The sequence below is a fragment of the Monodelphis domestica genome, chromosome 1 (genome assembly GCF_027887165.1).
Source record: "Monodelphis domestica isolate mMonDom1 chromosome 1, mMonDom1.pri, whole genome shotgun sequence".
Lineage (NCBI taxonomy): Eukaryota > Metazoa > Chordata > Mammalia > Didelphimorphia > Didelphidae > Monodelphis > Monodelphis domestica.
The window spans coordinates 513,245,038-513,272,168 of record NC_077227.1 but is presented as its reverse complement, the minus strand read 5'-3'; the positions used below and the strand labels follow the sequence as shown (position 1 = coordinate 513,272,168).

The following is a 27,131-nucleotide window of genomic DNA, read 5'->3' as shown; positions in this document are numbered from 1 at the left end:
AGGAGAACTCTAGATAAGAGTAGAATATCAGGATAATAATAAGAATGGTGATAATATAATTACTAGCATTAACATTGTGCTTTAAGGTTGGAAAAAAAAAACTCTTTATAAAACCATGTTCTTTTACTTAATCCATATGACCACCCTGTGAAATAGGAGCTATTATTATCCCCATTTTGGAGATGAAAATACTGAGACTGAGGGCAGTTGTGTGCCTTGCCCAGGGTAGGTGCCCAAGGCAGGGTTTGAACTCATCTCTTCCTGGATCTAAGTCCAACATTCTATCTGCTGTGCTACTTAGCTGTGAATCAACCCCCCTTAACTATTCCTTTCACAGCCTGGTTCCAGCCTCCCTGCGGAGACTAAATACACATTCCTTCCCTTCATACACTTTACATTCTAACCCAATTGGGGCTATTTCCCAAAGTCAGCATTTCTATCTCTAGATATGCTTTTATACAGGCTGTCCTTCATTTCTGGAAGGCATTCCTTCCTCATTTCTGCCTCTTAGAATGCCTAGCTCTCATTCGGGGTCTGATCACATGCCACCTCCTGCAGGAAGCCTTTCTTGATTCCCCCAAATTATTAGAGCTCTCTCCCTCCTCTAATTACTATATTTTTCTTGTTCAGTCATCTCAGTTGTGTCCAACTCTTCATGACCCCGTGTAGGGTTTTCTTAGCAAAGATATTATATACATAAATATATAGCATATATGCATAAATATGTTATATATTAATATATAAAAATATTTTTATATAGGAATTGTATAGATATAATATATGTGATGTGTATATATATATATATAGAGAGAGAGAGAGAGAGAGGGAGAGAGAGATACACAGGACTTATTTGTATACACACAGAATGCTTATTTGTTTCTATTGTAAGATTAAAATTAATATCCAATAACTCAAAGTATTCTATTTTATGAGATTTATTAATAATCATTTGAAGTAGAGGAAAAGTAAATCCTGAGTAAAGAGCAATTTTTCCCAACTGCCGTAGTGAGAGAAGAGCACAAGAGGGCGGGGTTACAGAAACTTTATCACCGAAATGTAAGGATGTAACATGAGGACGAAAGTGGGATTCTGGGAAATGATTACACATTATCTTGTATCCTCCTGGTAGAACATAAACTTCTTTTTTTTAAATTAAGTTTAATTAATTAATTAATTTTGAATTTTTTTCCATGGTTCCATGATTCATGTTCTTTCCCTCCCTTCCTCCCTCCCCCCTCCCATAGCCAATGAGCAATTCCACTGGGTTTTACAAGAACATAAACTTCTTGAATGCAGGGACTATTCTTCATTTTGTTTTGTCTCCCTGGAGTCTCGCACAGTCTATAATAGCAGGGGTTTAATAAGTACTCCTCAGATTGGACCTGATGCTGCAGTGGCCCTCTTGACCTTGTTTTTCCCTCCTTGGCAGGTACGTGCGAGAGAAGACAAAGACTGGGGTGGATATGCGTGTTGGCGTTCACACGGGCACTGTGCTGGGCGGCGTGCTGGGCCAGAAGCGATGGCAGTATGACGTGTGGTCCACGGACGTCACTGTTGCCAATAAGATGGAAGCCGGGGGCATCCCTGGGTGAGTGACTCCCCCAGAGGGGGAGGCGGGAAGGCTCATCCTTTCCTGAGGAGGAAGACCTATTCTCATGTCTCTGGGCCTTTTGCTTCTTTCCAGCAGCCATTCTTTATCAATGAGGAGAGCATCAGTCAGAGCTGCCATTTAGCACAGCTTTAGCTACTGCTCAGAAATGACTGCCCTGACAGAGAGGGGACTTGGCTAGTGCGGGGCAGAGTCAGCAGGAAGATTAGAGTCTGCAAGCCAGGAGGGTCCTGTTAAATGTTTATGGTTGAGACTGATTATATTAATTGGGTGGTCGCTAGGGACTTCATTTCTAAATCCCAAATGAATGAGAAAAATAGACAGAATTTAAGGTAGCTTATTTGCAATAGAGTCTAAGATATTAAGGAAGAGAGAAAAGGCAAAAAAAACCTCCGGCTTCCTCTGAGCCAGGTAGAAATTCTAAGGCCCTAATCAGGGGAAAAATTCTCAAGAAGATGGGCCTTTCTAGGAGGTTTACATCTCCAGAAAGGCAGGTTACTAAGTCAGCCTTTCACTCACCACGGTGATCGTCTAAAAGGAAAGCAATCTGAGGTCTCCTGCACAAGCGTCTTCCAGGCTCTCCTAGAATGACTCTTTTTCACTCCAAGCTCGAAAGACTGATCCTCCAGCCCAACTCCGAGTCAGAGTTTTTCGATCTTTATCGAATCCTCTTCTGGCCTCTGGTCCTCTTTTTTAAAGATCTTTTTCTCTTGTGTCACCTCCCCTAAATTTCACGTCTACCAATCACAGCAGATACCCCTCTCCAGGACTGCCCACTCTTTAGGTCATACCTTTTTTGGTTAGATCACACCTTTAGTAGTTAGTTTACACTTTTTGTAGATTAAAATGGGTAGATCTACTTCAAATACTGAGTTACCACTTTTTAGGGATTAAAATCTAAAAATAGACTGGGGATTACAATTTAATCTTCACAATAAAGGAAGAGCAAAGTACCTTCATTGTTACAGTCCTTAGAAGTATAAGATTTTGGGGCAGCTGGGTAGCTCAGTGGATTGAGAGTCAGGCCTAGAGATAGGAAGTCCTAGGTTCAAATCTGTCTTCAGACACTTCCCAGCTATGTGACCCTGGGCAAGTCACTTAACCCCCATTCCCTAGCCCTTACCATTTTTCTGCCTTGGAGCCAATACACAGGATTGACTCCAAGACAGAAGGTAAGGGTTTAATTTTTTTTAAGTATAAGATTTAAATTAATATGCAATAACTCTAAATTTTATATTTTATAAATATAACTCCAAATTTTATATTTTATATATATTTATATATTTTATATATATAAAACTCCAAGTATTATATTTTATATAGTTTATTAATAATCACTTGAAGTGGAAAGAAAATAAACTAAAAGAAATACAAAGTATTCTTTTATACAAAGAAGTACAAACCTAATTATCTAACAAAAAGTAAACCCACAAGAGTAAGTTCTCCAGTTTCTGTGATTGAGGGAAAGAGAATTAGAGGGATGGGGTCCCACACAAACTTTATCTTCAAAATGTGAGAACGAACGTGGGATGCTGGGACTTAGAGTCCTGGGGAGCAGATCCTAATGACACAGAAGTCATCTAGTCCAACCCCTTCGTTTTACAGAGGAGCAGACTTGGAGGAGTGACCTACCTAGGCTCATACAGGTAACAAGTGTCAGAGCTGGTCCTCTGGCTCCAGGATCAGTGATTTTTCCATTGTACCCCAACTGCCACAGAGGTTAATGCTGAGGTTACGATCCCCTGGACAGGAAGTATTTGTATTTTTCTATGGAATTAGGAGTTCATATTGGAGCTGATCATTAAATTTTCAGTGTGACCATTTACTCCTCAGAAACTGGCAAATACTACAAATTAGAACTTGATTTACTGTTTTGTGGATTCTATTAACTTGTAAAAGTAATGGAGAAAGTGCTAATAATGTAGATTAAAAATGTTCTGAGCACATTTTTTTGAAATTGTATTGTTAAACCTTTACCAGCCCACTTTTGTATTTGTGGTTGTTATTAAGTCATATCTGAATCATTGTGACCCTGTTTGGGGTTCCCTTGGCAATGATGTTGGAGTACTTTGCCATTTCCTTATCCATATCATTTTACAGGTAAGGAAACTGAGGCAAACAAGGTTAAATAACTTGTTCAGGGTCACATAGCTAGGAAGTATCTGAGGCCAGATTTGAATTCATAAAATTGAGTTGTCTTCCTAATTCCAAGGCCAGTGCTCTCTATGTCTTGAGCCACCTGTGGTATTGTTAGATTTAAAATGGTTGAGGTCTTAAACTGTAGTGATTAAAATAGTGGAAGATATAAATTGTGATAGATATAAGAGCGGGTGAGTAAATTTGACCGCAGAAAATATGTTTCACTACAGTGTCTTGGTTTTAAATCAAAAATGCTGCTGGGTTGACAAATTTCATTAGAAAAAACCTCTGAATAAGTTATCACCCTTTTAGGTTTAAGTAGTTTACAAGTTGCCCCACCTTTATAGGTACTTAGTATCCCATTGTATCAATTCTAAAACAGTCATGACTCAAAGAACTTCCTGTCCCTTCCATAAGCATGGATCAAAGCACTTTCATTGTTCTGAAAGGAGCCCTCTGTCCTAAAGCAGTCTTAAGTAGGGTGGAGCAGGGACACTCCCATAGCTAGGAGTCCCCACACTCAAGTAGAGTTCTCACCATCTGCTAGGGAATTTTTTTAAGTAGAAGATTCCCCAATGGGGAAATTTCCAACATTCATAAGTCTGAGAAATTGTAAGGTTTACAAGACTCAGGTCTAGGCCATATTGGCTTGAGGCCCTTTATACTTATTTCCTTTTTCTCTCTTTCTCTCTTTTCTTTAAGTGCACATTTGTATTAATTAAAATCTCTATAAAACCCAATTGACTTGGGTATTTGAATAATTGGGAATATTTTCCCTGGCGACCACCTTATATTTTATTTAAAAACCAAGACACTGTAGTGAAACATATTTCTGTGGTAAAATTTACTCATCCTCTCTTATATCTATCACAATTTATATCTTGCACCATTTTAACTCACTACAGTTTAAGACCTCAACCATTTTAAATCTCACAGTCTTAAGAGAGAGAGATCAGTCAGTCAGTCTTTTAACACTCACCACAAGGTCTGTCTAAGCAAGGATTCTAGTGACACCAGGCCGGCATCATCTCAGCTGCTTTCACCAGCTCCCTCCTCCATCTGAATGTTTCAGAATCAGTCCTTCCTCAATCTGAATGTTTCAGAATGACCTCCAGCTCTTCTCTGAGCTCTTATTTTTAAGGGCAAAATCTCCTATGTCACCTCCCCTAAGTTCTTTCATCTACGATTCACTGTAGATGTTTTCCAAAAGACAGCCCATTTTGAATTCACAGCTGAGTAGATTAATCTCTTTAGTAAGTCAGAAAAAAATGCTGCTGTGTCAACTAATTTCATTAAGAGAAAACCTCTGAGTAAGTTTTCACCTTTTAGGTCTAAGTAGTTTACAAGTTGCCCCACCTTTATAGGCACTTAGCATCCCATTATATCAATTCCAAAAACAGGCATGGCTCAAAGAACTCCTTTCCTTTATAAGTATGGTTTTCAAGTACTTTCATTGTTTAGCAAGGAGTTTTCTGCCCTAAAGCATTCTTAAGTATGGGTGAAATCGAGGTCCTCCCATAGCAAGGAGTTTTCTCCCCTAAAGCAGTCCCAAGTAGGGATGGGGTAGAGATCCTCCCATAGCAAGGAGTTTTCACATTCAAGTAGAGTTCTCACTATCTGGTAGGGAATTATTTCAAGTAGGGAATTGGAGGATTCCTCAAATGTGGAGTAAAATTTTTAACATTCATAAGTCTGTGAAATTTTAAGGTTTACAATATGCAACTATAAAAAAGCCTCAAAAGTCAAAGGAATGGGGAACAGCTAAGGTGACTCAGTGGATTGAGAGCCAGGCCCAGAGACTGGAAATCCTGGATTCAAATTTGGCCTCAGACACTGTGTGACCCTGGGCAAGTCACTTAATCCCCATTGCCTAGCCCTTACCATTCTTTTGCCATGGAACCAATACATAGTAAGGGTTTCAAAAAAAAAAGAGAAGGAGAAGAGTGGTAAGGGCTAGGCAATGGGGATTAAATGACTTGCCCAGGGTCACACAGCTGGGAAGTTTCTGAGGCCAGTTTTGAACCCAGGATCTCCCTTCTCTGGCCTTGGCTCTCAATCCACTGAGTCATCCGGCTGCCCCCTTTATCGCTTTTCTGCCTTGGAATCAATATGCAGTATTGATTCTAAGATGAAAAATAAGGGTTAAAAAAAGTCAAAGGAATGAATCTCAAACAGAAAAATGTTAGTACCTAATTTTGGAGAAAATGAGTATACTTTATCAATAGTACTTTCTAATGTTTGAGAGTATTTCCCAGCTCCAAATTTGGTAATAAATTTCAGGATTTACCAGCCAATGCAAGTAATTTGTTAATGTTTTAAACTAATAATGCACTTTCTTTTTATTTGGTCAATTTAGAACATTATTCCTTGGTTACAAAAATCATATTCTTTCCCTCCCTCCCCTCCCCCCACCCTTCCCACAGCTGATGTGCAATTCCGCTGGGTATTACATATGTCCTTGATCAGAACCTCTTTCCATGTTGTTGGTGTTTGCACTGGGATGTTCATTTAGAGTCTACATCCCCAGTCTAATAGTGCACTTTTATATAGCCTTTTGTGTATGTTAACCTGCTTCAGGTTTATCCTAAGTATGGTAGACAGGTATTACAAATAATATTGCCCCAATTTTGCAGACAGGAAAATTGAAACTCAGGTTATACGACAGATCTAAGGTCTCACACCTAATGAAAGGCAGAGCCAAGACCTGAATTCAGGTCTCCTGACTCAACATCTGACCCTCTTTCCACTATTTTGTCCTGTTGTTCAAAGAACCAAGGATCATAGAGCTGGAAGAGACTATAAGAGGCTATCTAGTTCTCATTCACAAATGAGGAAACTGAGGCCAAGAGAAGTTAAGTAACTCTCTCAGGATTATATAGGTAGTGTCAGAGGTGAGATTTCAACCTGAGTCCTTTGAACCTAGAAACTAGGTTGGGAGAAATGAGTCACAATGAACCTTCTTGGCTTGGCTTCTTTTATTTTAGGCTAAATACCTTAAAGGATTGGGAGAGGGAAGGATGGAAGGAGGTTTTTTTTTTTAATTTACTGATTTCAGTTTAGATTTTTAATTTCATTTCTCTCAGTTACATGTAAGAACATTTTAAAAAATATTTTTAATTTGAGTTCCAGATTCTCTTTCCCTCCCTGCCCTCTCCCTGTGCCAATTATAGAATGTGAAGTCATGAAAGAAATATTTCCATATTAGCCATGCTTCAGAAGTAAACACAGACAACCCCACCCCCAATAAAAATAACATTTAAAAATGTATGCTTCTATCTTCTTTCCTATACCATCAGCTCTTTCTCTGGAAATAGATAGCATTTTTCGTCCTAAATCCTTCAGAATGGTCTCAGATAATTATTCTCGTTGTTAAGAACAGCTAAGGCATTCACAGTTGGTCATCATATAATATTGCTGTCATGGTGTACAACATTTTCCTGATTCTGCTCACTTTGCATCAGTTCATATAAGTCTTCCCACGTTTCTCTGAAATCATCTTCATCATTTCTTATGGCACAGTAGTATCCCTTCACAATCATATACCACAACTCAATCAGCCATTATCAGTACTTGGACATCCCCTCAATTCCCAATCAATCTTCTACCACCACAAAAAGAGCAGCTATAAATATTTTTTTCTGTCAATAGGTCCTTTTTCTTTTGATGTCAGAAGTTTTAGAATTTGATGCTAGGGCCACTCTAGAAACTCCAGGACTGACGGTCTTCCTATGACCCTAGGCGTGTGCACATCTCCCAGAGCACTATGGACTGCCTGAAGGGTGAATTTGAAGTGGAGCCAGGTGATGGAGGCAGCCGATGTGACTACCTGGATGAGAAAGGCATTGTCACCTACCTCATTTGTTCTCCTAAACCTGTGTCTCCTGATCAGCAGCAGACCCCGAATGGTATCAATGGCACAGTGAGTACCCATTATAAGGATGATATTAGAAATTGGGTCTTGTTATATTAGTTTAGAGATAAGAAGTAGAGAAGCTGGATTGAGAAAGAATTGGAGTTTCAAACAGAGCTGAGTCAGAGTGTCAGTTTCAAGTCTAACAGTTTTTTCTGTGTGGTAGTTGGTCTCTGACAGTTGGTAGAGTCACACACAGAGGCTCTTGCTCTGAGGGCTTTGAGGAGGTAATATCTTTGTGGCCCCCCTACCCCCATCAGAGGGTAAAGACCTGAAGGAGTTAAGTGTTTTCTTTTTCCAACTTGGGAAACACTAATGACTATCTATTACTGTCTTTATATATTGTTTAACTCTGAGAAGACCAAAGAAAGACCTGTTTTGGTTTTGACTCTGAGTCTGCTAAGGCTCAGAGTCCTAACTTGATTCTCGTTGAGACTCAACCAGCTAGCCTTTGCTATTTTTATAACTTGGAGGCAAAGTTAAGAATTATAAGGATAATAGTGTAGTTTATTGTAGAATAGGGAAAATTTGGGTTAATCAGATCAGGAAGGGTTAGTGTAACCTGTGGAACCAGGGAGTTTTATTTGGGTGGAGTTAGAATTCTTTAGAGTTAGAAATCCTTTTTATCCTTATATTTTCAATAAATAGTTTATTTTTATATAACAAGAGTCTCCATAGCATCCTTGCGCCTGGCCCTGAAGAGAAGTTCATTTATGAGCTTTTCTTCTCTGATATAAACTGAGGATACTTTGTGAGTGCAACAAGCAGAGTATCTGAAATCAGTTTATAATCAATAATCAAATCCATTGCTTATATTAGTTTTACAGTCACCTTTTATTTTTATACCATCTTTCCATTTTCCTTGAGCCCACCTAGTCAACAACATAAGCATAACAGAGAAGATGGAGACAGTGAAAAGATTCTAGTCTGTGACATAAAGCATTTCAGGCAGTGGTGCTCCATGGGAGTCATGAATAGATAACATTTTGTTTAATGTTCTGGAAAATCTGAGTATAAATCATGCATGAAAAAACTTTTTATTTTCTTGGTTTGTTTTTGTTTGTTTGAAAAAACCTTACCTTCAGTCTTAGAAATGATAATAAGTGTCTTTCACATCATTGTATTTATGGTTTTATTTGGGGGTTTTGATTATGTATGAGTGTGCTCTTAACATATGGAAGTGTGTTCTGCACAAAAATTAAAAACAAAAGAAATGATACTGGTTCCAAGGCAGAAAAGAAATCAGGTTAGGCAATTGTGGGCTTAAGTGACCTCCTATCTCCAGGCCTGGCTTTCTATCCACTGAGCCACCTAGATGCCTCAAGGAAGCTTGCTAATTAAAGAAATGCCACCATTATCTTTGTCAAGGAGAATATCCCTTATTAGATAAACATGTCAATTCCATCCCTCCCCCATTTAAAACCTTTGCATAAATTATAAATTTATTATAGTAGGTTGCTTAAAATGAAATATATATGTATATATATCAAGTCTAGTAAATTTATCTTTAACATACTATCCTGAGTATGCAGTGGAACTTGAACATGGTTCCCAACAGAAGTTATGGTTATGATGCATTGTGTGTGTGTGTGTGTGTGTGTGTGTGCATGTGTGTGTGTGTGTGTGTGTGTGTGTGTGTGTCTTGGAGTTGGGATGGCTGTTTTTTCTTTTTCTTTTCAAAAGTTTATTTTAATTTTTCAATTACATGTAAAGATTTTTTTAGCATTCATTTTCTAAAATTTTGAGTTTCAAATTCTCTTCCTTTTTCTTTCTCCTGCTTCCCTGAGAGAGAAAGCAATCTAATAGAAGTTACACATGTTACATCATGCAAAATATATTTCTATATTGGTTATGTTGTAGAAGATGTATTAAAAAACAAAATAAAGTGAAAAATGCTATGCTTCAATCTGCATTTGAACTCCATCAATTTTTTATTTCTTTAGTGGTAGATATCATTTTCATCATAATTTCCTTGGAATATTGTATTGCTGAGAATAACTAAGTCTTTCACAGTTGATCATTATACAGTATTGCTGTTACTGTGTATAATCTTCTGGCTCTGCTCACTTCACTTTGCATCAGTTCATGTAGGTCTTTCCAACTCTTTCTGAAATCATCCTGTTCATCATTCAAGAACAACACAAGAATGGCTGAACAATGTGTATGCTGATGATCAGCACACACCACAATTTGTTCAGCCATTCCCCAATTGAAGGGCATCCTCTCATTTTCCAGTTTTTTGCAGCCACAAAGAGTGCAGCTATGAATATTCTTGTACAAGTCTTTTTCCTTATTATCTCTTTGGGGTACAAACCCAGCAGTGCTATGGCTGGATCAAAGGGCAGACAGTCTTTTATCGCCCTTTGGGCATAGTTCCAAATTGCCCTCCAGAATGGTTGGATCAATTCACAACTCCACCAGCAATGAATTAGTGTCCCCACTTTGCCACATCCCCTCCAGCATTCATTACTTTCCTTTGCTGTCATGTTAGTCAATCTGCTAGGTGTGAGGTGGTACCTCAAGAGTTGTTTTGATTAGCATCTCTCTGATTATAAGAGATTTAGAACACTTTTTTCATGTAAAACAAGAATTCTTTCAGTGGACTCAGAACCTGGGAGAAACCAAAATACCTTGTAGTCATCTCTAACAATGCTAGGGAGTTACTGAGGTTAGGAGATCTTCTGGGTACAATCACCGAGGGTTGGATTTAAACTGTATAATAATTTCTTTAAACAATATAATAAATCATTTTTTCCTACAAGAGTCAGAGCGGAGGGGATGTAAGGATAGAGCCAACAAAAAAAAGAAAAGTGGAAAAAAAGGTTATTGAGATAAATTATTGAAATGTACAGAACAGAAGGCAGGACAGAAGGAATCATAGAAAAGAAAGATGGCTCTGAAAGCAATGTGTTAAATTTACCATATACTTAAAAAGAAAAGCAGGGAGCACATAAGAGAGTCACAGTTTCATGTACAACTCCCTTTTTCTGTTCTCTTGCATACATGGAAATGATTATTTAGTTGATATTTGTTAAGTCAGAATTTTTAAAATAAAAAAAATAATAGAGAATGAAACATCTACTCTCAAGGAGCTCTCATCCTAATGAGACAGTAACATATATAAATGTATGCAGAATAAATGTGAATTAGGGGGCAGCTGGGTGGCTCAGTGGATTGAGAGTCAGGCCCAGAGAGTTCTGGGTTTGCTTCTAAGATGGAAAGTAAGGGTTTAGAAAAAGAAGAATAGATGTGAATTAATATAAAATAGTGAAATATAAGAAATTTAGAAAGGGAAGGCATAGAATTTGGGAGAATCAGGAAATGTTTCATGTGGGAGGAACTGTATCTGGAAGGAAGATGGAAGGGAGAAGGGAGTACAATATAAGTAGGAGGCATGGCCAATCCAAATGTGTAGATGGGAGATGTGGACATCTATATGTCAGTGATAGTTGAAGATCTGTGAATGAGATGGTCAAGAATAAGACATAGAAAGAGATAGAATAGAGATTCTGATCAAGAACTCTTAAAAATATTTCGTTCGGGGGCAGCTAGGTGATCAGTAAAATGAAAGCAAAGGCTAAAGACAGGAGGTCCTGGATTCAAATTTTACCTCAGACACTCCCTAGTTGTGTGACCCTGGGCAAGTCACTTAACCCCCATTGCCTAGCCCTTACCACTCTTCTGCCTTGGAGCCAAATACACAATAATGATTCTTAGAGGGAAGGTAAGGGTTTAAAAATATCTATTTCAAGTTTTTGGTTTGGGAGGTAGAACAAGGAAATTTTTGACCCAGGTTACTGTGGAATAATCTACTTCCCATCATTTCCCACCCAAGTCAAGGAAGTGAGTAAAGTCAGGTTAATAATGATAACTTCCATTTCCATCATGTTTAACATTTTCAGAGAGTTCTCCTCAACAATCCCATGACTTAGGTGGTCTATGTTGTTATTCCCATTTTGCACAGTTTCAGGGAAATTACTTCCTAATTTGAGCAAATCATATTATCTGAGACAAGATTTAAACCAGGTGCCACAATTTCTGGTCCAGGACTCTTTGCCCTCTAACACACAGCCTAACAGTTCTTTCCTTCTGCCAGGCCACCAAGATAGCGCCCTCGCAGCCCAGCTCTCCTGCCCTCATCAACACCAAGGAGCCCAAGGAGCCCAATGGAAGCGTCACAGCCACCTCCCCAACTCCTGAGGAAACTGAGGATCTGGACACCCAGGTGAGAGGCACAGGGCAGGACGAGAGCCTCGGAGGGGCCAACTCCAAGGAGGCTTTCTTCTGTCCAAAGGCAGGTGGGCAGGTCCCCACAAAAGAACATGAATCCTGGTGTGTGCTAGGGAGGAGTCACAGAGACTCAGAACTTTAGCCTGAGGATCTTGCTACAAACCACCTGATAAGCGGTTAGCCACCTCTGCTTGAAGACCTTCAGGGAAGAAAAACCTCCTTTCTCTGGAGTCTGTCCATTCCATGGGCTGTCGGTCAGTCATATCTGACTCTTTTATGACCCCATTTGAGGTTTTCTTGGCAAAGATACTGTAGTGGTTTGACATTTCCTTCTCCAGCTTATTTTACAGGTGAGGAAACTGAGGCAAACAGGGTTAAGTGACTTGCCCAGGATCACACAGCTAGTAAGTGTCTCATGCCAGATTTGAACTCAGATCTTCCTGACTTTGGACCAAGTGCTCTGACCACTGCACCACCCACATGCCCTATTCTATAGTTGGACAGTGCCAATTTATAAGAAGGTTTTCCTCATGCCAAGGGAGAATTTGCAGCTCTTTTGCAACTTCCATTCATTGTTCCTAGTTCCTTCACCTAAAGTCAAATAGAACAAGTCAGATCCTTCTTCTTCACAAGGCTCATCATGTTCTTGAAGACAGCTATGCATCCACCTCTTGGTCTTCTCTTCTCCAATCTAAGCGATCTCAGTTCCTTTAGGTTCTCTTCATATGACATGACTTTTTAGGTTCATGATGGATGAAATCACCCTATCCCCCCCCCCCCATCTGCATATTCCCCTGGCATTGTCTGGTCCCAAGGCTGAAGGTTTGCCACAAATGTCCAATGTGCATAGGTTCCTAGGACCTCAGATGCAGTGCTGGAAAAGATGTAAAAGGTCATTTATTTGCCTCAGCACTTTAATTCTCCTTTCCTCTTTTGGAGGTAGTTCATTTTGGTTTTAAAGATAAATTTCTATTGAGATCTTTTGTTTTTATTTCACCTTCTTTTCTAATATAACTCTCAGAGAGCCATCCTTATAATACAGGATAAAATAAAAAGGAAGAAAAATAACTTTGCTGACTTAACCAAGACATCAAAAAAGTCTGACATTCTATACAGCATTCCTTTCTTATAGCCCCTCCAATTATGCAAAAATGTGTATTGGTTCCCCAAACAAAGGGAAGGGCTAGGCAATGGGACTTAAGTGACTTGCCATGGGTCACATAGCTAGGAAAGGTCTGAGGCCAAAGATATGAACCCAGAACCTCCCATCTCTAGGCCTGGCTCTCAATCCACTGAGCCACCCAGCTGCTCCTGATGCTATTACTATTGAAGGCAACACAAACCCCCTCAATCACCTAGGCTTGTGACGTTGGTATCATCCTCAGCTCCTTACTGAATTCATTCCACATATCTAAACAGTTGCCAATGTTGTCTTTTTTTTTTTTAATTTAAAATGTTTATTTTCAGCTACAAATTCTTTCCTTCTCTCACCCATTAAGAAAGCAAGCAAGAAAAAGAAAGATAAAGAAAGCAAGAAATACAATACTTATTATACATATGAAGTCATGCAAAACATTTCCATATTAGCCACATTGTGGGGAAAAAATAAAAGCAAGAAAAATAGAGGGAAAAACTGCTTCAGTCTGTACTCAAAATTCATCAAGTTTCTCTCTGGAGATGGACAGTGTTTTTCATCATGAGTCCTTTGGAATTGTTGTAGATCATTGTATCAATCAGATGAGCCAAGTCTTGCACAGATGTTCATTTGAATATTATTGTTACTGTGTTCGATATTCTGGTTCTGCTCACTTCACTTTGCATCAGCTCATATATATCTTCCCAGGTTTTTCTGAAATAATCCTACTCATATATACTTCTCCAGACTGTCTTGACCACTTTACAGTTCTATCAACAATACCTTAGTGTTCCCATTTCCCCACACTCCCTCCAGATTTATCATTTTCTTTTGTTGTGTCATGTAAGCCAACCCGACAGGTGTGAGATGGTATTTCAGAGTTGTTTTAATTTGCACTTCCTTAATTATTACTGATTTAGAGCATTTAAAATTTTTATCAATTAATTTTAACTTAATTTTTATTATATATATAACTATACAAAAAAAGAAATTTTTAACATTAATTTAAACATTTTTTGAGTTCTAAATTCTCTCCCCCTCCCCATACCATCCTTGAGAAAGCAAACAATTTGGTATAGATTATATATGTGTAGTCATGTAAACACCTCCATGTTTGCCATGTTATAAAAGAAAATGCAGACCAGAAAATCCAAGAATAACAAAAAAAGTTTTAAAAAATATCCTGTAATCATATTTCACCAGTTCTTTCTCTGGAGGCGGAGAGCACTTTTCATCCTAATTCCTGAAGTGTCTTGGATCATTGTGTTTCTGACAATAGCTGTCATTCACAGTTGATCATCATGCAATATTGCTGCTATTGTGTACCATGTTCTCTGAGTTCTATTTGTTTTGCAGAGGTTTGTGTAAGTCTTTTTTAGGCTTTTCTGAAAATATCCTGCTTGTCATTTCTTATGGCATAATAATATTCCATCATAATCATATACTTCAACTTGTTCAGTCATTCCCCAGCTGATGGACATTCCCTCAATTTTTAATTCCTTACCAACACAAAAGGAGCTGCTATAAGTATTTTCATACCGACAGGCCATTTCCTTTTCTTTGATCTCTTTGGGGTACCAGACCTAGTAGTGGTATTGATGGACCAAAATATATGCACAGTTTTATAGTCCTCTGGATATAGCTCCAATTGCTTTCCAGAATGGGTGCGTCATTCAGTTCACAACTCCATCAATGGGCCATTAGTGTCCCAATTTTTCCACATCTCTTCCAACATTTGTAATTTTCTTTTCTGTCATATTAGCCAATACAATAAGCATGAGCTAGTATTTCAGGGTTGTTTCAATTTGCATTTCTCTTATCAATAGTGATTTATAGCATTTTTCATATGACAGACAGCTTTTGCTTCTTCTGAAAATTTTCCTGTCATATCCCTTGACCATTTTTTGGTTGAGGAATAGGTCTTATTTTTTTTAAATTTGGCTCAGTTCCCTATACATTTGAGAAATGAACCCTTTATCAGAGACACTTGTAACCCCCTCCCACAATTTTCTGCTTTCCTTCTAATTTTGGCTATACTGCTTTTGTTTGTGCAAAACCTTTATAATTTTATGTAACAAGAATCCTCCATTTTACTTTCTTTGATCCTCTTTTATCTTTTATTTGATTATGAGCTCTTCCTTTATCTATTGATCTGCCAGGTTTTTTTCCCCACGTTTCTTGAATTTGCTTAAAATATTGCTCTTTGTGTCTAAATCATGTATCCATGTTGAGCCTATCTTAGTATATGGTAAGAGATGTTGGTCTCTACCTAGTTTCTGCCAAAATGTTTTCTAGTTTTCCTAGTGATTTTTTGTCAAATGGTGAATTCTTACCAGGCAGCTAGGGGGTCCAGTGGATGGAGTGCTGGTCATGAAGTCAGGAAAATTTATCTTCCTGAGTGGATTAGCTGTATGACCCTAGGCAAGTCATTTAATCCCATTTATCTCAGTTTCCTCATCTGGAAAATGAGTTGGAGAAGGAAATGGCAGACCTCTCCAATATCTTTTCCAAGAAAATGCCAAAAGGGATAACAGAATCAGACAGGACTGAAAGTACTGAACAATAAGAGCTGGAATCTTTGAGTTCATCAAACACCAGGTTAATATGACCATTTGCCTCTGTATATTGTGTTCCACTGATCCACTACTCTATTTCTTATCCAGTGCCAAATTATTTTGATGATTACCACTTTGTAGTATAATTTGAGATCTGATAAATCCTTTTTTCCCTACTCATATAGTCATTATGCTAGCTCAGATCCTTAGTATACTTAAAAACAAACAAACAAACAAACCCTTACCTTTCATTTTACGGTTAATACTGTGTATTGCTTCCAAGGCAGAAGAGTGGTAAAGGTTAGGCAATGGGGGTTGTGACTTACCCAGGGTCACCCAGCTAGGAAGTATCTGAGGCCAGATTTAAAGCAAGGATCTCCCATTTCTAGGTCTGACTCTCCATCTACTGAGCTACCCAGCTACTTCCTCTGTAGTACCTTTTATTTATTTTTATTTTTTCTTAAAAAAAAACCACAACGGAGTTGCTTTTTATTTAAAAAATGATTTTTGCTAACATGTAATGGATTTATTTAATATTATTTTAAACTGAATTAATACATTGTAGTCCCTTTTGACTAGAATGTTAAAGTCATCTTCCATTTGGCCTCCCTACTTCAAGCCTCTCTAGTCCATTTTCCACTCAGCCACCAAAGTGACTCTCCTAAGGTGTAAGTCTGATTAAGTCACTGCCATACTTAATAAACTGCAATGGCTCCTTAATTGCTTCTTGTATAACTCCCCTCTTTAACTTAAAAAAAAATTTTTTTTTTAAGGCAAACAGCATTAAGTGTCACACAGCTAATAACTGGGTGTGGGCAGATTTTACCCTGGAAAGATGAGCCTTCCCGATTTCCCCCCTGGCGCTCCATCTGCTGTAGCCCTTCTTTCACTTTTACAACCCTTCACCACCCAGCCCCGACTCTTTCTAGCTGTGGGAGGCCTCTCTCTCTCTCAGGCCTCAGGCGTTCCCGCTCTCCAGCGTTCTGCCTTTTCTCCTGTGGTGCAGGTGGTCAACCCTTCCTTCCCCAACCCTCGACGGCGCTTGCGCCTTCACGATTTGGCGGAGAGGGTTGTAGATGCCTCTGAGGATGAACATGAGCTCAATCAGCTGCTCAATGAGGCTCTGCTGGAGAGGGAGTCGGCACAGGTGTAAGTAACGGCGACCCCTTTCCCTGGAGGGCTAATTCAGTGGGAGTGGCTGCAGGTATGGGCTCCTGGGGGAGCCTCAGGCTATGTTTCTCTCTAGCCTTAGGAGGCCATCGAATCAGAACCGCAGGGCTCACTGGTTCATTCACTCTTTCACTGAACAAGCCTTTCTGGAACTACACCTTTGGGAATACAAACAAAACTGATCAAGCCTCAGCCCCCCAAGAGCTTACAGTCTGTTGGGGGGAAAGCAGTGAATACATACTATAAACCAAAGAAATGTCGTAATTTGGGGATGGGGAGCTCTGGGCCCCGGAGGAGTCCTGACGGAGGTGGGAGATGCCAGGACTTACAGAGGGGAAGCAGAGCGTTCTACGGGTGGAGGACAGGCGGGGCCAACGGGAAGTCCCCGAGCCTCATTTTCTCCCACAGCGTAAAGAAGAGAAACACTTTCCTGCTCTCCATGAGGTTTATGGACGGGGAGATGGAAACCCGCTACTCGGTGGAGAAGGAGAAGCAGAGCGGAGCTGCCTTCAGCTGCTCCTGCGTCGTGCTCCTTTGCACGTCCCTGGTGGAGATCCTGATCGATCCTTGGTGAGGGGGCGGGCTACGAGGCAATGGGGGAGATGGAGTGCTTTCTTTGGGGCCCAAAGAGGGGAAAACAGCAGCTCAGTGGAGAGAGCGCTCAACTTGGAGGCAGGAAGATCGGAGTTCAAAGCCTGACTCGGATACTCTGGACAAGTCACAAAGCCTCTCTGCCTCCGCTTCCCCTCCAGCGCTGTGGTCAGTCAGGCCAGGGCTGAAGCCCAGGGAGGGGTCCAGAGGAGCCTGGGACAGGAGAGCCCTGGTTTGAGCTGTGTACCCCGACTGGGCTGGTTTCTGCCTTTGCAATCAAAGCCTAAAGTACTCTCTCTCTTTTTAAGACCTTCCACTCGATACTGTGCCCGGGTTCCAAAGGCAGAAGAGCTGTCAGGGATGGGCCATGGGGGTGAAGTGACTTGTCCAGGGTCACCCAGCTAGGAAGTCTCTGAGGCCAGATGTGGAGTCTTCCTGATGCCAAGCTGATGCTCTCCTTGTCTCCTTTTTTAGAGCACCCACCTGGACGCCAGGTTCTAGAACAGCAAGGCCTTTCTCACTTCTACTTTGTCTCCTTCAGGCTGATGACAAACTACATGACCTTTGTGGTTGGAGAGATTCTGCTGCTGATTCTTACCCTCTGCTCAATGGCCGCCATCTTTCCCCGGGTGAGGAGCCTTGTGGCTGGCTTAGACTAGAGGCTCGAGGAGGGGTGAAGCTGGAGCCAAAGGGACTGTGGGAGACACTGGGGACCCTATCATCAAAGGGCTTATAATGACCACAGAGGCAAATGTGGGCTTGGCCATAGAGCATAGGATCAAGAGCACAGAGGAACCTTGGAGGATGTCTTGTCCAAGGGCCTCTTTTTCCCAGGGCAGGAACTGGGGCTCAGTTTCCAGATTCAGCTTTTAAAGGGTTAATGGGTTATTAAAGCTTACCATGGCACTGAGACTTTGGGGACACATGGTGTAGGTATCCAACTCTAGACTTGTCCTCTCATTTCTTTGTCTGCAGCTTCAACAATTGCTTTTACAACCGATTTTTTTTTCTTTTAACCCTTACCTTCCATCTTGGAATCAATATTCCAAGGCAGAAGAGTGGTAAGGGCTAGGCAACAGGGGTCAAGTGACTTGCCCAGGGTCACACAGCTGGGAAGTGTCTGAGACCAGATTTGAACCTCCTGTCTCTGAGCCTGGCTCTCAATCCACTGAGCCACCCAGCTGCCCCCTATGCTAATTATATTAATGTAATCTATATTAAGGGTAAATTTTAGGATTGAGACTGAATAGAATTTTTGTGGTTGCCAGGGATTTAAATTCTAAATCCCAATGAAATAATCAAGTCAGAATGGAATTTACATCTACAGGTGCTTAATGGGGAACAATGTCAGCCTTAGAGGTCTCCCTTCCACCTTTACAGGTCTGGGCATCCTCACCTGTCATTCAAAGGGCCCCTTCTATTGTATTTCTTGTCTTTTCAATAGGTAGCAGAGAGGCTGGAGAGAGGAGAGACCTGGGAACTGAAAATAATAAGAAAAGAAAAGCCCCATCCCATCCTGTGTATTCCCCGATGAGACATTATCCATTTGCCCATCCTTTTCTGCAGGGCTCACTACCTGTCCCAGCTCTGCCTGACCCTGTCAGCCGTGCGCTTCATCTTAGTCATTCAGCCAGTATGTGACAGGCATTATGCTGGCGTCGGTGATTCAAAGACAACAATGAGACAATCAGGGGCAGCTGGGCCGCTCAGCAGATAGAGAGCCAGTCCTGGAGACGGGAGGTCCTGGGTTCAAGTCTGGCCTCAAACACTTCCCAGCTGTGTGACCCTGGGCAGGTCACTTGACCCCATTGCCTAGACCTTACCATTCTTCTGCCTTGGAGCCAATACACAGTATTGATTCTGAGACAGAAGGTAAGGGTTAAAAAAAATGAACATCTCTGGCCTGAAGGAATTTCCATTCTTCTATTGGGGAACAAAATAGACACAGAAGAATAAATGCAAAATAGGCACAAAGTCCTTTCTGGTGATAAGGGGAGAGTAACCGAAGAAATCAGGACAGGCTTCTTGAAGGAAGTGACCCATGAGCTGGACCTTGAGGAGAACTGGGGATGGCAGGAGGTGAAGGAAAGATCCTATTAGGCACGTGCAAAAACTTGGAGACAGGAGAGAAAATCAGTGCCTCGATGAGTCTATATATTTAGCACCTGCCATATGCCAGGCATTGGGCTCTGAAGTGGGGATGCTAGTACAAAGTATGAAGTGTCTCTGCTCTCCAGGATCCTGCATCCTAATGGGATGGAGTGTTGCATATAGAGAAGAGTGAGTGGATTTCATGAAGGACAGTATCATACTGTACACATAGAGGTAGACAGGAGCCAGCTCATACAAGGCTCAGGTATTCACATTTGATCCTGGAGGCAATAGGGAGCAACTGCAGCTTCTTGAGCAGAGGACTACTTAGATGGGCTGACCATTGTCTTAAGGGTCTCCAATTTTGCCCCGGGGGCACTGCTTGGAAAGACAGCTTGTTGGGAGAGCTCCTCGTGGGAGTGCCTAAGCCTGAGGATGAGTCCAAGTACGAAAATGAGTCCATTTTATAATACATTGCAAGTTGTTACAATTCATAACCTAAGGAGAAGTGGGGGGATGATGGCAATATTTTTTCCCTAAGATTTTCCCCAGAATAAATACCCTACAGAACAATTCCAGGCTCCAGCTAAAGACTCCACACTCCAGGCTATGTTTCCAACCCCCTTTATGCTGCTACAGCATAGAAGAAATCAATCCTGTAGAACCTCTGAGCTCCCCATGGCAGATGGAAGATTGGGGAGACTCTCGCCACCAGGAGGCGACTGTAGAGTACAGGAATGACTAGGCTGGGATATTGATGTGAGAAAAGTTTATGACTGTCACTTGTGAACGTTGTAGAGATTTTTTTCCTCCTCTTCTCTCACACTTGAGTCCCAGATCCATATATTCTAGCCGAAGGAAGTCCTGAGCCACTCAGTGATTGTCTGTACGTAGGGGGTTCAGGGACCTCGTAGGATCAGAGATTTCCAGCCGGCAGTAGCCTTTGACACTGCCTAATTCAACCCCTTCCTTTCAAAAATGAGGAACCTGAGTCTCAGAGAGGGTAAATGATTTTCCTGATGTTGTCCAGGCAATAAGTGGCAGACCCAGGATTCAAACCCAGGTCCTCGGAGACCAAATCCAGCAGTCATTTAGGTATTCGATAAATAGCACATCCCAGCCATCGATGAGATCAGCTGAGGGAGATGGATAGGATATCCAGCACATCCATTCTCGGGGCATTTCTTGGCAGCCTCTCGGGCACTCTCCTAGACCCCTCATGACTGTTTCTGAAATTATTCCGAGGTTTGGGAATACAAGGCCAAATTCTAAGTTAGCTCTAATACCAGCCAGAGCAAATTTCAGCTCGCCAGTCACACAGATGAATACAATCTTTGCCCACTTTTCTTTTGAGGAGAAAGGCTGCCTGGAGCTAGTGATCATCTGCCATGTGGTGGTATAGGCTTACAGACAATCCAGCAGGGATTTAGAACTTTATATGCCTCTGTAGTCCTGCATCTGCCTTTATGTTCTCTCCCCACCCCAACCTCCTAGAAAGATTTTTTTTATAAATAAACTGGTGGTTTGTTTATTTTTATAATTTGTTTATATTTAAAATAGCTGGTAAATAAATGAAAACACGTGTGGAAGACAACCAGTTAAAAAAAAAGATTATAGATTTATAGCTGGAAGAGACCATGGAGGTCATCTATAACAACAATTCATTTTATTTATTTTTTTCTATTAAATTTTTTATTTTTAAAATTTTTTCATGTTTACTTGATTCACGTTTTCTCCCTCCCCTCATCCTTCTCACCTCTCAGAGTTGACAAGCAATTCCACTGGGTCACACACACACACACACACACACACACACACACACACACACACACACACACACACAATCATTTGAACCCATTTCTAGATTATTCATTTTTGTAAAAGAGCAATCCTTTAAAACCAAAACCCCAAGTCATATACCCTTGTAACAAGTGATAAATCATGTTTTCTTCTGTGTTTCTGCTCCCACAGTTTTTCCTCTGGATGTGGACAGCTTCTTTCTCATAAGTCCCTCAGAACTGTCCTGGATCATTGTATTGCTATTAGTAGCAAAGTTGATTACATTCAAATGTTCCACAATGTTTCAGTTTCTATGTGTAATGCTCTCCTGGTTCTGTTTATTTCACTTTGCATCAGTTCATAGAGGTCTTTCCAGTTCTTATACAAATCCAGAAAGATGTTTTCTTGATGTGTCCCACAGTGACTGTCCCTCCACAGGCTTCACTCTTAAAAAAAATTTTTTTTAAACCCTTTCCTTCCATCCTAGAGTTAATACTATGTATTAATTCTAGGGCAGAAGAGTGGTAAGGGCTAGGTGATTGGAGTTCAGTGACTTGCCCAGGTCACACAGCTAGGAAGTGTTTGAAGTTAGATTTGAACCCAGGATCTTTCATCTTTTGGTCTTGCTCTCATCAAGTCGCTGAGCCACCCAGCTAACCCTGTATGCCCTTGAGATGGGTCTTCTGGAATCAGGGTCAATTGGGCAGCTCTGTCCTCAGGACCAAGGAAAGGGCAGGATGATTTGATGAGCAGAGACTGCCAGAATACTCAGGGTTTAACTTCTTAACATTGTCCAGTATTTTGCCTTTCTAGACTGTTTCCCTATATGTGCAGTGCTGCTGACCATGCTCCCAGGATTGGGTTGTACCACATTCAGGAGGAGCTAGCAGGCTTCAGAAAGCAAGAGTCTTCTCTCATGTCTACTGAAATTCTTTTTCCTTACAGCGATTCCCAAAGAAACTTGTGGCCTTTTCTACCTGGATTGACCGGACACGTTGGGCCAGGAATACTTGGGCCATGTCTGCCATTTTCATTCTTATCTTGGCCAATGTTGTGGATATGGTGAGTTCCTCAACTTATTGATCCCTGTCTTGGGTGGCAAAACTCCTCTACTTTCTTAACAGAATTAGTTTATCCTACTTTTTTATAAAGGGTCTGCTAGGTGGTGAAGTGGATAGAGGGCCAGACTTGGAGTCAGGAAGACTCACCTTCCTGAGTTCAAATGTGGCCTCAAACACTTACTAGCTGAGTGACCTTGGGCAAGTCACTTAACCCAGTTTGCCTCAGTTTTCTCATCTTTAAAATGAGCTAGAAAAGGAAAGGGCCAACCATTCTAGGATCTTTGCCAAGAAAATCCCAAATGGGGTCACAAAGAGTCAGACAGGATTGAATAACAAATGTTTCAAATGGTCAAAGTAGACCACGCATTCCATTATGCAGTGCTTTAGTTTCAGGCTAGATCATCAGCCAATTCCTGCAACTAATTAGAAATGAGTTTAATGTGAATTATTGCTCTAGAGCTGAAAAAGGGAAATTTGCAAATCTTCAAAGTACTTGGTGCCAGTCTGGGAGAATGTGATGCCTTTATAGACTTTTTGGAAGTGGGTAAAGGTTCTTTTAAAATAATAGTTTAAATAAATAAAATAAATTAAAATAATCTTTTTAAAGTTCATTTAAAAATATTTTTCCATGGTTCCATGATTCTTGTTCTCTCCCTCCCCTCTTATCTCCCCTCTCCTGGAGCTGACAAGCATTTCCACTGCATTATACATGTGTTATCACTTAATATGTATTTCCATATTATTCATTTTTGCAATAGAGCAATCTTTTAAAACCAAAACCTCAAATCATATACTGAAGGAAAGAAGTGATGAATCATATGTTTTTCTTCTGTGTTTCTACTCTCACATAAAATAATATTTTTTAAATATTTTAAAATAAAATAGATTCAACTCACCCAGAAATCCCAGAAGTGGCCAGTCCAGGAGTTATAAATGGTTTTTTTTTTCAGTTATTTCATTTACGCTATGCCTTGAAACACATATATCCAGAGCCTAGAAATTCCTTATTGGTACTGGTGCACTGAGCCCAGGCATTTTCCTATATTGACCCATTTTTTCAAATGAGCTGCTGTTGCCAGGAAAATATTCTACCAGGTGGAGTATTCCAAGGTGTGATCAATAAAGGAAAGCTTGCAGGCAATCAAGTAGGTAAATATTCAACTGTTCATCTGACTTCCTCATAGCAATAGAAGAGTTTTGTTAGCCTCTGCTGAGCCTATGCTTCTGAGATTATCTTTCACTAAAAGAATGGTTCAAAAAGGATGCTACTGCCTGTCAGGAAAGATATGTCTATGTCTAAGGGCTTTTTTATCTAGTAGAGCTTCCTGTCCCTTCCAGGACCAAATAGAAGATTCTCTATTTGGCATTCAAAGCTCTTTGTAACTTGCCAGCCTTCTCCATCTTTTCCAATTTCCTTTTACTTCATTACTTCCTCCTACCTCAACCCCAACATACACATACACCCTCTGTCTGTCTGTCTGTCTCCCCCTCCCCCTTTGTCTCTTTCTCTCCCTCCTTCCCTCTCTCTCTCTGTCTCTTTCTCTCAGTTGTCCCTCTCACAAGCTGCTCCATCTCTAGACTGGCCATTTTCTCTGGCTGTCCTCACCTTACTCTCCCTCTCATCTCTGCCTCCTGGCTTTCTCTTTTTCTTCAAGTGCCAGTAAAATCCCACCTTCTGTGATAATTAAAATGTTTTGGGAGCAAGGGAAATATATAACAATTATGACTGCTGAAATATGTTTTCTACTGTGTCTTGGGTTTATATAAATATAAGATGGTCGCCAGGGAATATATTCCCAATTTATGAATATACCCAAGCCAACTGGGTTTTATAGAGAAATTTAATTTATAATACACTGATTAATCAATAGAAAAAGAGAGAAAGTAAGAAAGGAATAAGAATGAATAAATCAGTCAGTTGGTTTTATCACTCACCCAAGATCTCTCTAGGTAAGGCTTCTCATGCCAACCTCAGGCTCCACCTTCAAGAGAGCCTCCTTTCAAGAAATGTTTCCAGAATCTTCTCCTCCTGACTCCTCCTGAGTTCTCCTTCCACAGCCTCCTTCAAGACCTCTCCAGGAGCTCTCCCTCTAGGACCTCTCTCCTCTCAGACTCCTTCAGAGTATCCACCCCTCCTCAGTCCTCCTTCAGAGCAACCTCCTGAGTTCTCCTTCAGAGCAACCTCCTCAGAGCAAAACCTCCTTCAACTCCTCCCAGTCCTCAGACCCCGCTATCTTTAAGGAAACCATCTAAGTTCCCTCCCCTCAGTTCTCACATCTACCAATCACTGTCGATGTCTCTCCTGTGCCAATGGTGGCTCTAGTTTAACCCAGGACCGCCCAGAGGTCTGCCCCTTTGCACATGTCTGTTGAAGGTCATATTCTCAAATAATTAAATCTTGATCCTTGCTGCAGTCCTTCCTAAATCCTTTTATTCTGAGTAGGGTGGAGATTGTATTTTCCAAGACCTGGTTCTGTCATTCCAAGTATCTCTATTGTATCAATTCTAAAATCAATCATGACTCAAAGAACTTCCTGTTCTATGCTTAAGCATAGGTCAAAGTCCTTTCCATTGTTTAGCAAAAGGTTTCTGTCCTAAAGCAGTCTTAAGTAGGGAGGAGAAGGATCCTCCCATGCTAAGGGGGTTCACATTCCAATAGAGTTCTTACTATCAGTAGGAAATTTTTTCCAAGTATGAAATTTTCCAATGGTGAAATTTCCAACATTCATAAGTCTAAGAAATTTTAAGGTTTACACTTCTATAGGAAGCTTTTTTAAAATCTCTTTTAACTTTAGTAACTTTAGCAACTTCTCTCTGTTGATTATTCCCAATTTATGTATGTAGCTTGGTCAGATAGAATTATCTGTGTGTTATCTCCCCCATTAGACACTGAGCTCCTTGAGAGCAAAGACTGTCTTTTGCCCTTCTTTGTAGCTCCACTTTCTGGCACAGAATAAATGCTTAATAAATGTCTGTCAGTTTAGTGATTTTGAAAGCTCTAGGGGTGATACCATATTCAGTCACCAAAGACTTTATTTCATTTGACCCTGCAAAATGACCATGTCCAAGAAAGTTGGTCTGTCTTGGTTCTGCTAAAACCTGGTAGCACTTGATTCACTAGACCCTGCTAGGACAGAATTTGTGAGTGTAGGGCTCATACTAGGAGGAACACATATTTAGGAGGAGCACATAATAGGAGAAGCACTCAGTAGGAGGAACACATAGAATTTAGAATCTACAAAGTAAGAGGAGCACATAGTAGGAGGAACACATATAAGAGGAACACATAGTAGAAATAGTACATAGAACTTGGAACAGTGATGGCAAACCTATGAAATGGGTGCCAAAGATGGCATGCAGAGTACTCTCTGTGGGCATCCAGCTGCCCCTCCCTACCCCCTAACTCCCAGTTCATTACTAGAAGGCAGAGGCACTAGGGCAGAACTGTTCTCCCCCTACTCTCCACCATGCCTAATGACATTTTTTCCCATCCCCCACCCCTCCACCCAGTAGGCAATGGGAATGGCAGTTCACAGGTGGCAGAGCTGGAGGGGAGCAGAGCACTTGGACCATTCCCCTCCCCCTCACTACACTGGCTGAGGACATTCCTCACTTCACCTGCCCCTCTGCCCAGCAGCCCAGTGGGAGCCCTTCCTCTCTCTCCTGTGTGTGTGGGCATGCTCAGCCCTTAGGGGGGGCGGGGACAGCATGTGGTCTTTGGTGGGGGAGGAGCCTAGCATTCCATCTCTAAAGGATTTGCCATCATTGACTTAGAGTCTATATATAGTAGGAGACAGCCAGGTGAGGGAAGAACCTAGGAGGGAACCAGGGCTGAATCATGAGTCTGGGGAAGTTACCCCCCCCCCCCCCCCCCCGCTTTCCGCCTGGAACACAGAAAGAAAATTGTCATTACTTGTCTTGAGGGGTTCTCTGTCTCTTGCTGATCATGGTCAGAGGGGCCTGGGGGCTGCTTGCCATCCTCCTTCATGTTGGCTTATTAAAGGGAACAAGGAAGATGATGCGTACACTGGTTGTGTCTGTGAAGAGGGTGGTTTAGGCTGGGAAAAACCACCTTCTCCCTCTCAACTTGAAGCCCCAGGGCCAAGGGCCTTAGAGGTATAGTCCATCCAACCACCTTGTTTCAAAAATTAAAGTGTAAGAAAGCAAATGTGAGCAAGAAAGTGAGCATGAGTGTGTCTCTACAAGCTGATCAAGAACTCAGTTTTCTTGTTTTTAAACCATCACATCTTTGTTTCACATTGGAATAAAGTGAATTTCTGAAACCTGAAAAAAAACAACAACAGGTATTCCATACATTTTGGGTTGAAAGATACTGGACTAGATAACCTCCGAGATCCCTTTTAATTCCAGAAATGATATAATTTTATGATTCTTCAATGGTGGATATGTTCCTTTTATACTGGGTTTCTAAGATGCCTAGAAATGGCAGCAGAATTAGTTCTTTTTTGCCTACTGCCTTCATCTTTCCCATTCTGCTCACCTCCTTTCTCTGCTCTCCATTTAGCTAAGCTGCTTACAGAACTACACGGGAGTCACCAATGGGACAGTCGTGACCATCATGGACGGGGGCTGTGTGGACAATCCCAAGTACTACAGCTACATTGCCGTGTTGGCCCTCATTGCTGCCATCATGCTGGTCCAGGTCAGCCACATGGTGAAGCTCACGCTCATGCTGCTGGTCACCGTGGCTGTGGGTGTCATCAACATCTATGCGTGGCGTCCCATCTTTGATGATTACGATCGCAAACGCTTCCAGGAACATGAGTAAGGCAGCACCCCTGTAAGCCCTCCTCACCCTGCCCAGAGCAGGTCTTCCACTTCCCCCTGCCTAGCAGAGCCA

General features: G+C 41.1%; 1 protein-coding gene across 1 annotated transcript in view; it reads left to right on the top strand.

Moving 5' to 3' along the window:
- Positions 1-27,131, top strand: part of ADCY3 (adenylate cyclase 3) — a 147,770-nt gene that overhangs the window by 94,640 nt on the left and 25,999 nt on the right. Inside the window, exons 7-14 of the mRNA XM_007475926.3 lie at positions 1,430-1,588; positions 7,487-7,667; positions 11,755-11,883; positions 16,585-16,727; positions 17,157-17,318; positions 17,881-17,968; positions 22,155-22,271; positions 26,796-27,055. Coding sequence (XP_007475988.1) covers positions 1,430-1,588; positions 7,487-7,667; positions 11,755-11,883; positions 16,585-16,727; positions 17,157-17,318; positions 17,881-17,968; positions 22,155-22,271; positions 26,796-27,055 — 1,239 coding nt within the window. The remainder of the gene's footprint in view (positions 1-1,429; positions 1,589-7,486; positions 7,668-11,754; positions 11,884-16,584; positions 16,728-17,156; positions 17,319-17,880; positions 17,969-22,154; positions 22,272-26,795; positions 27,056-27,131) is intronic.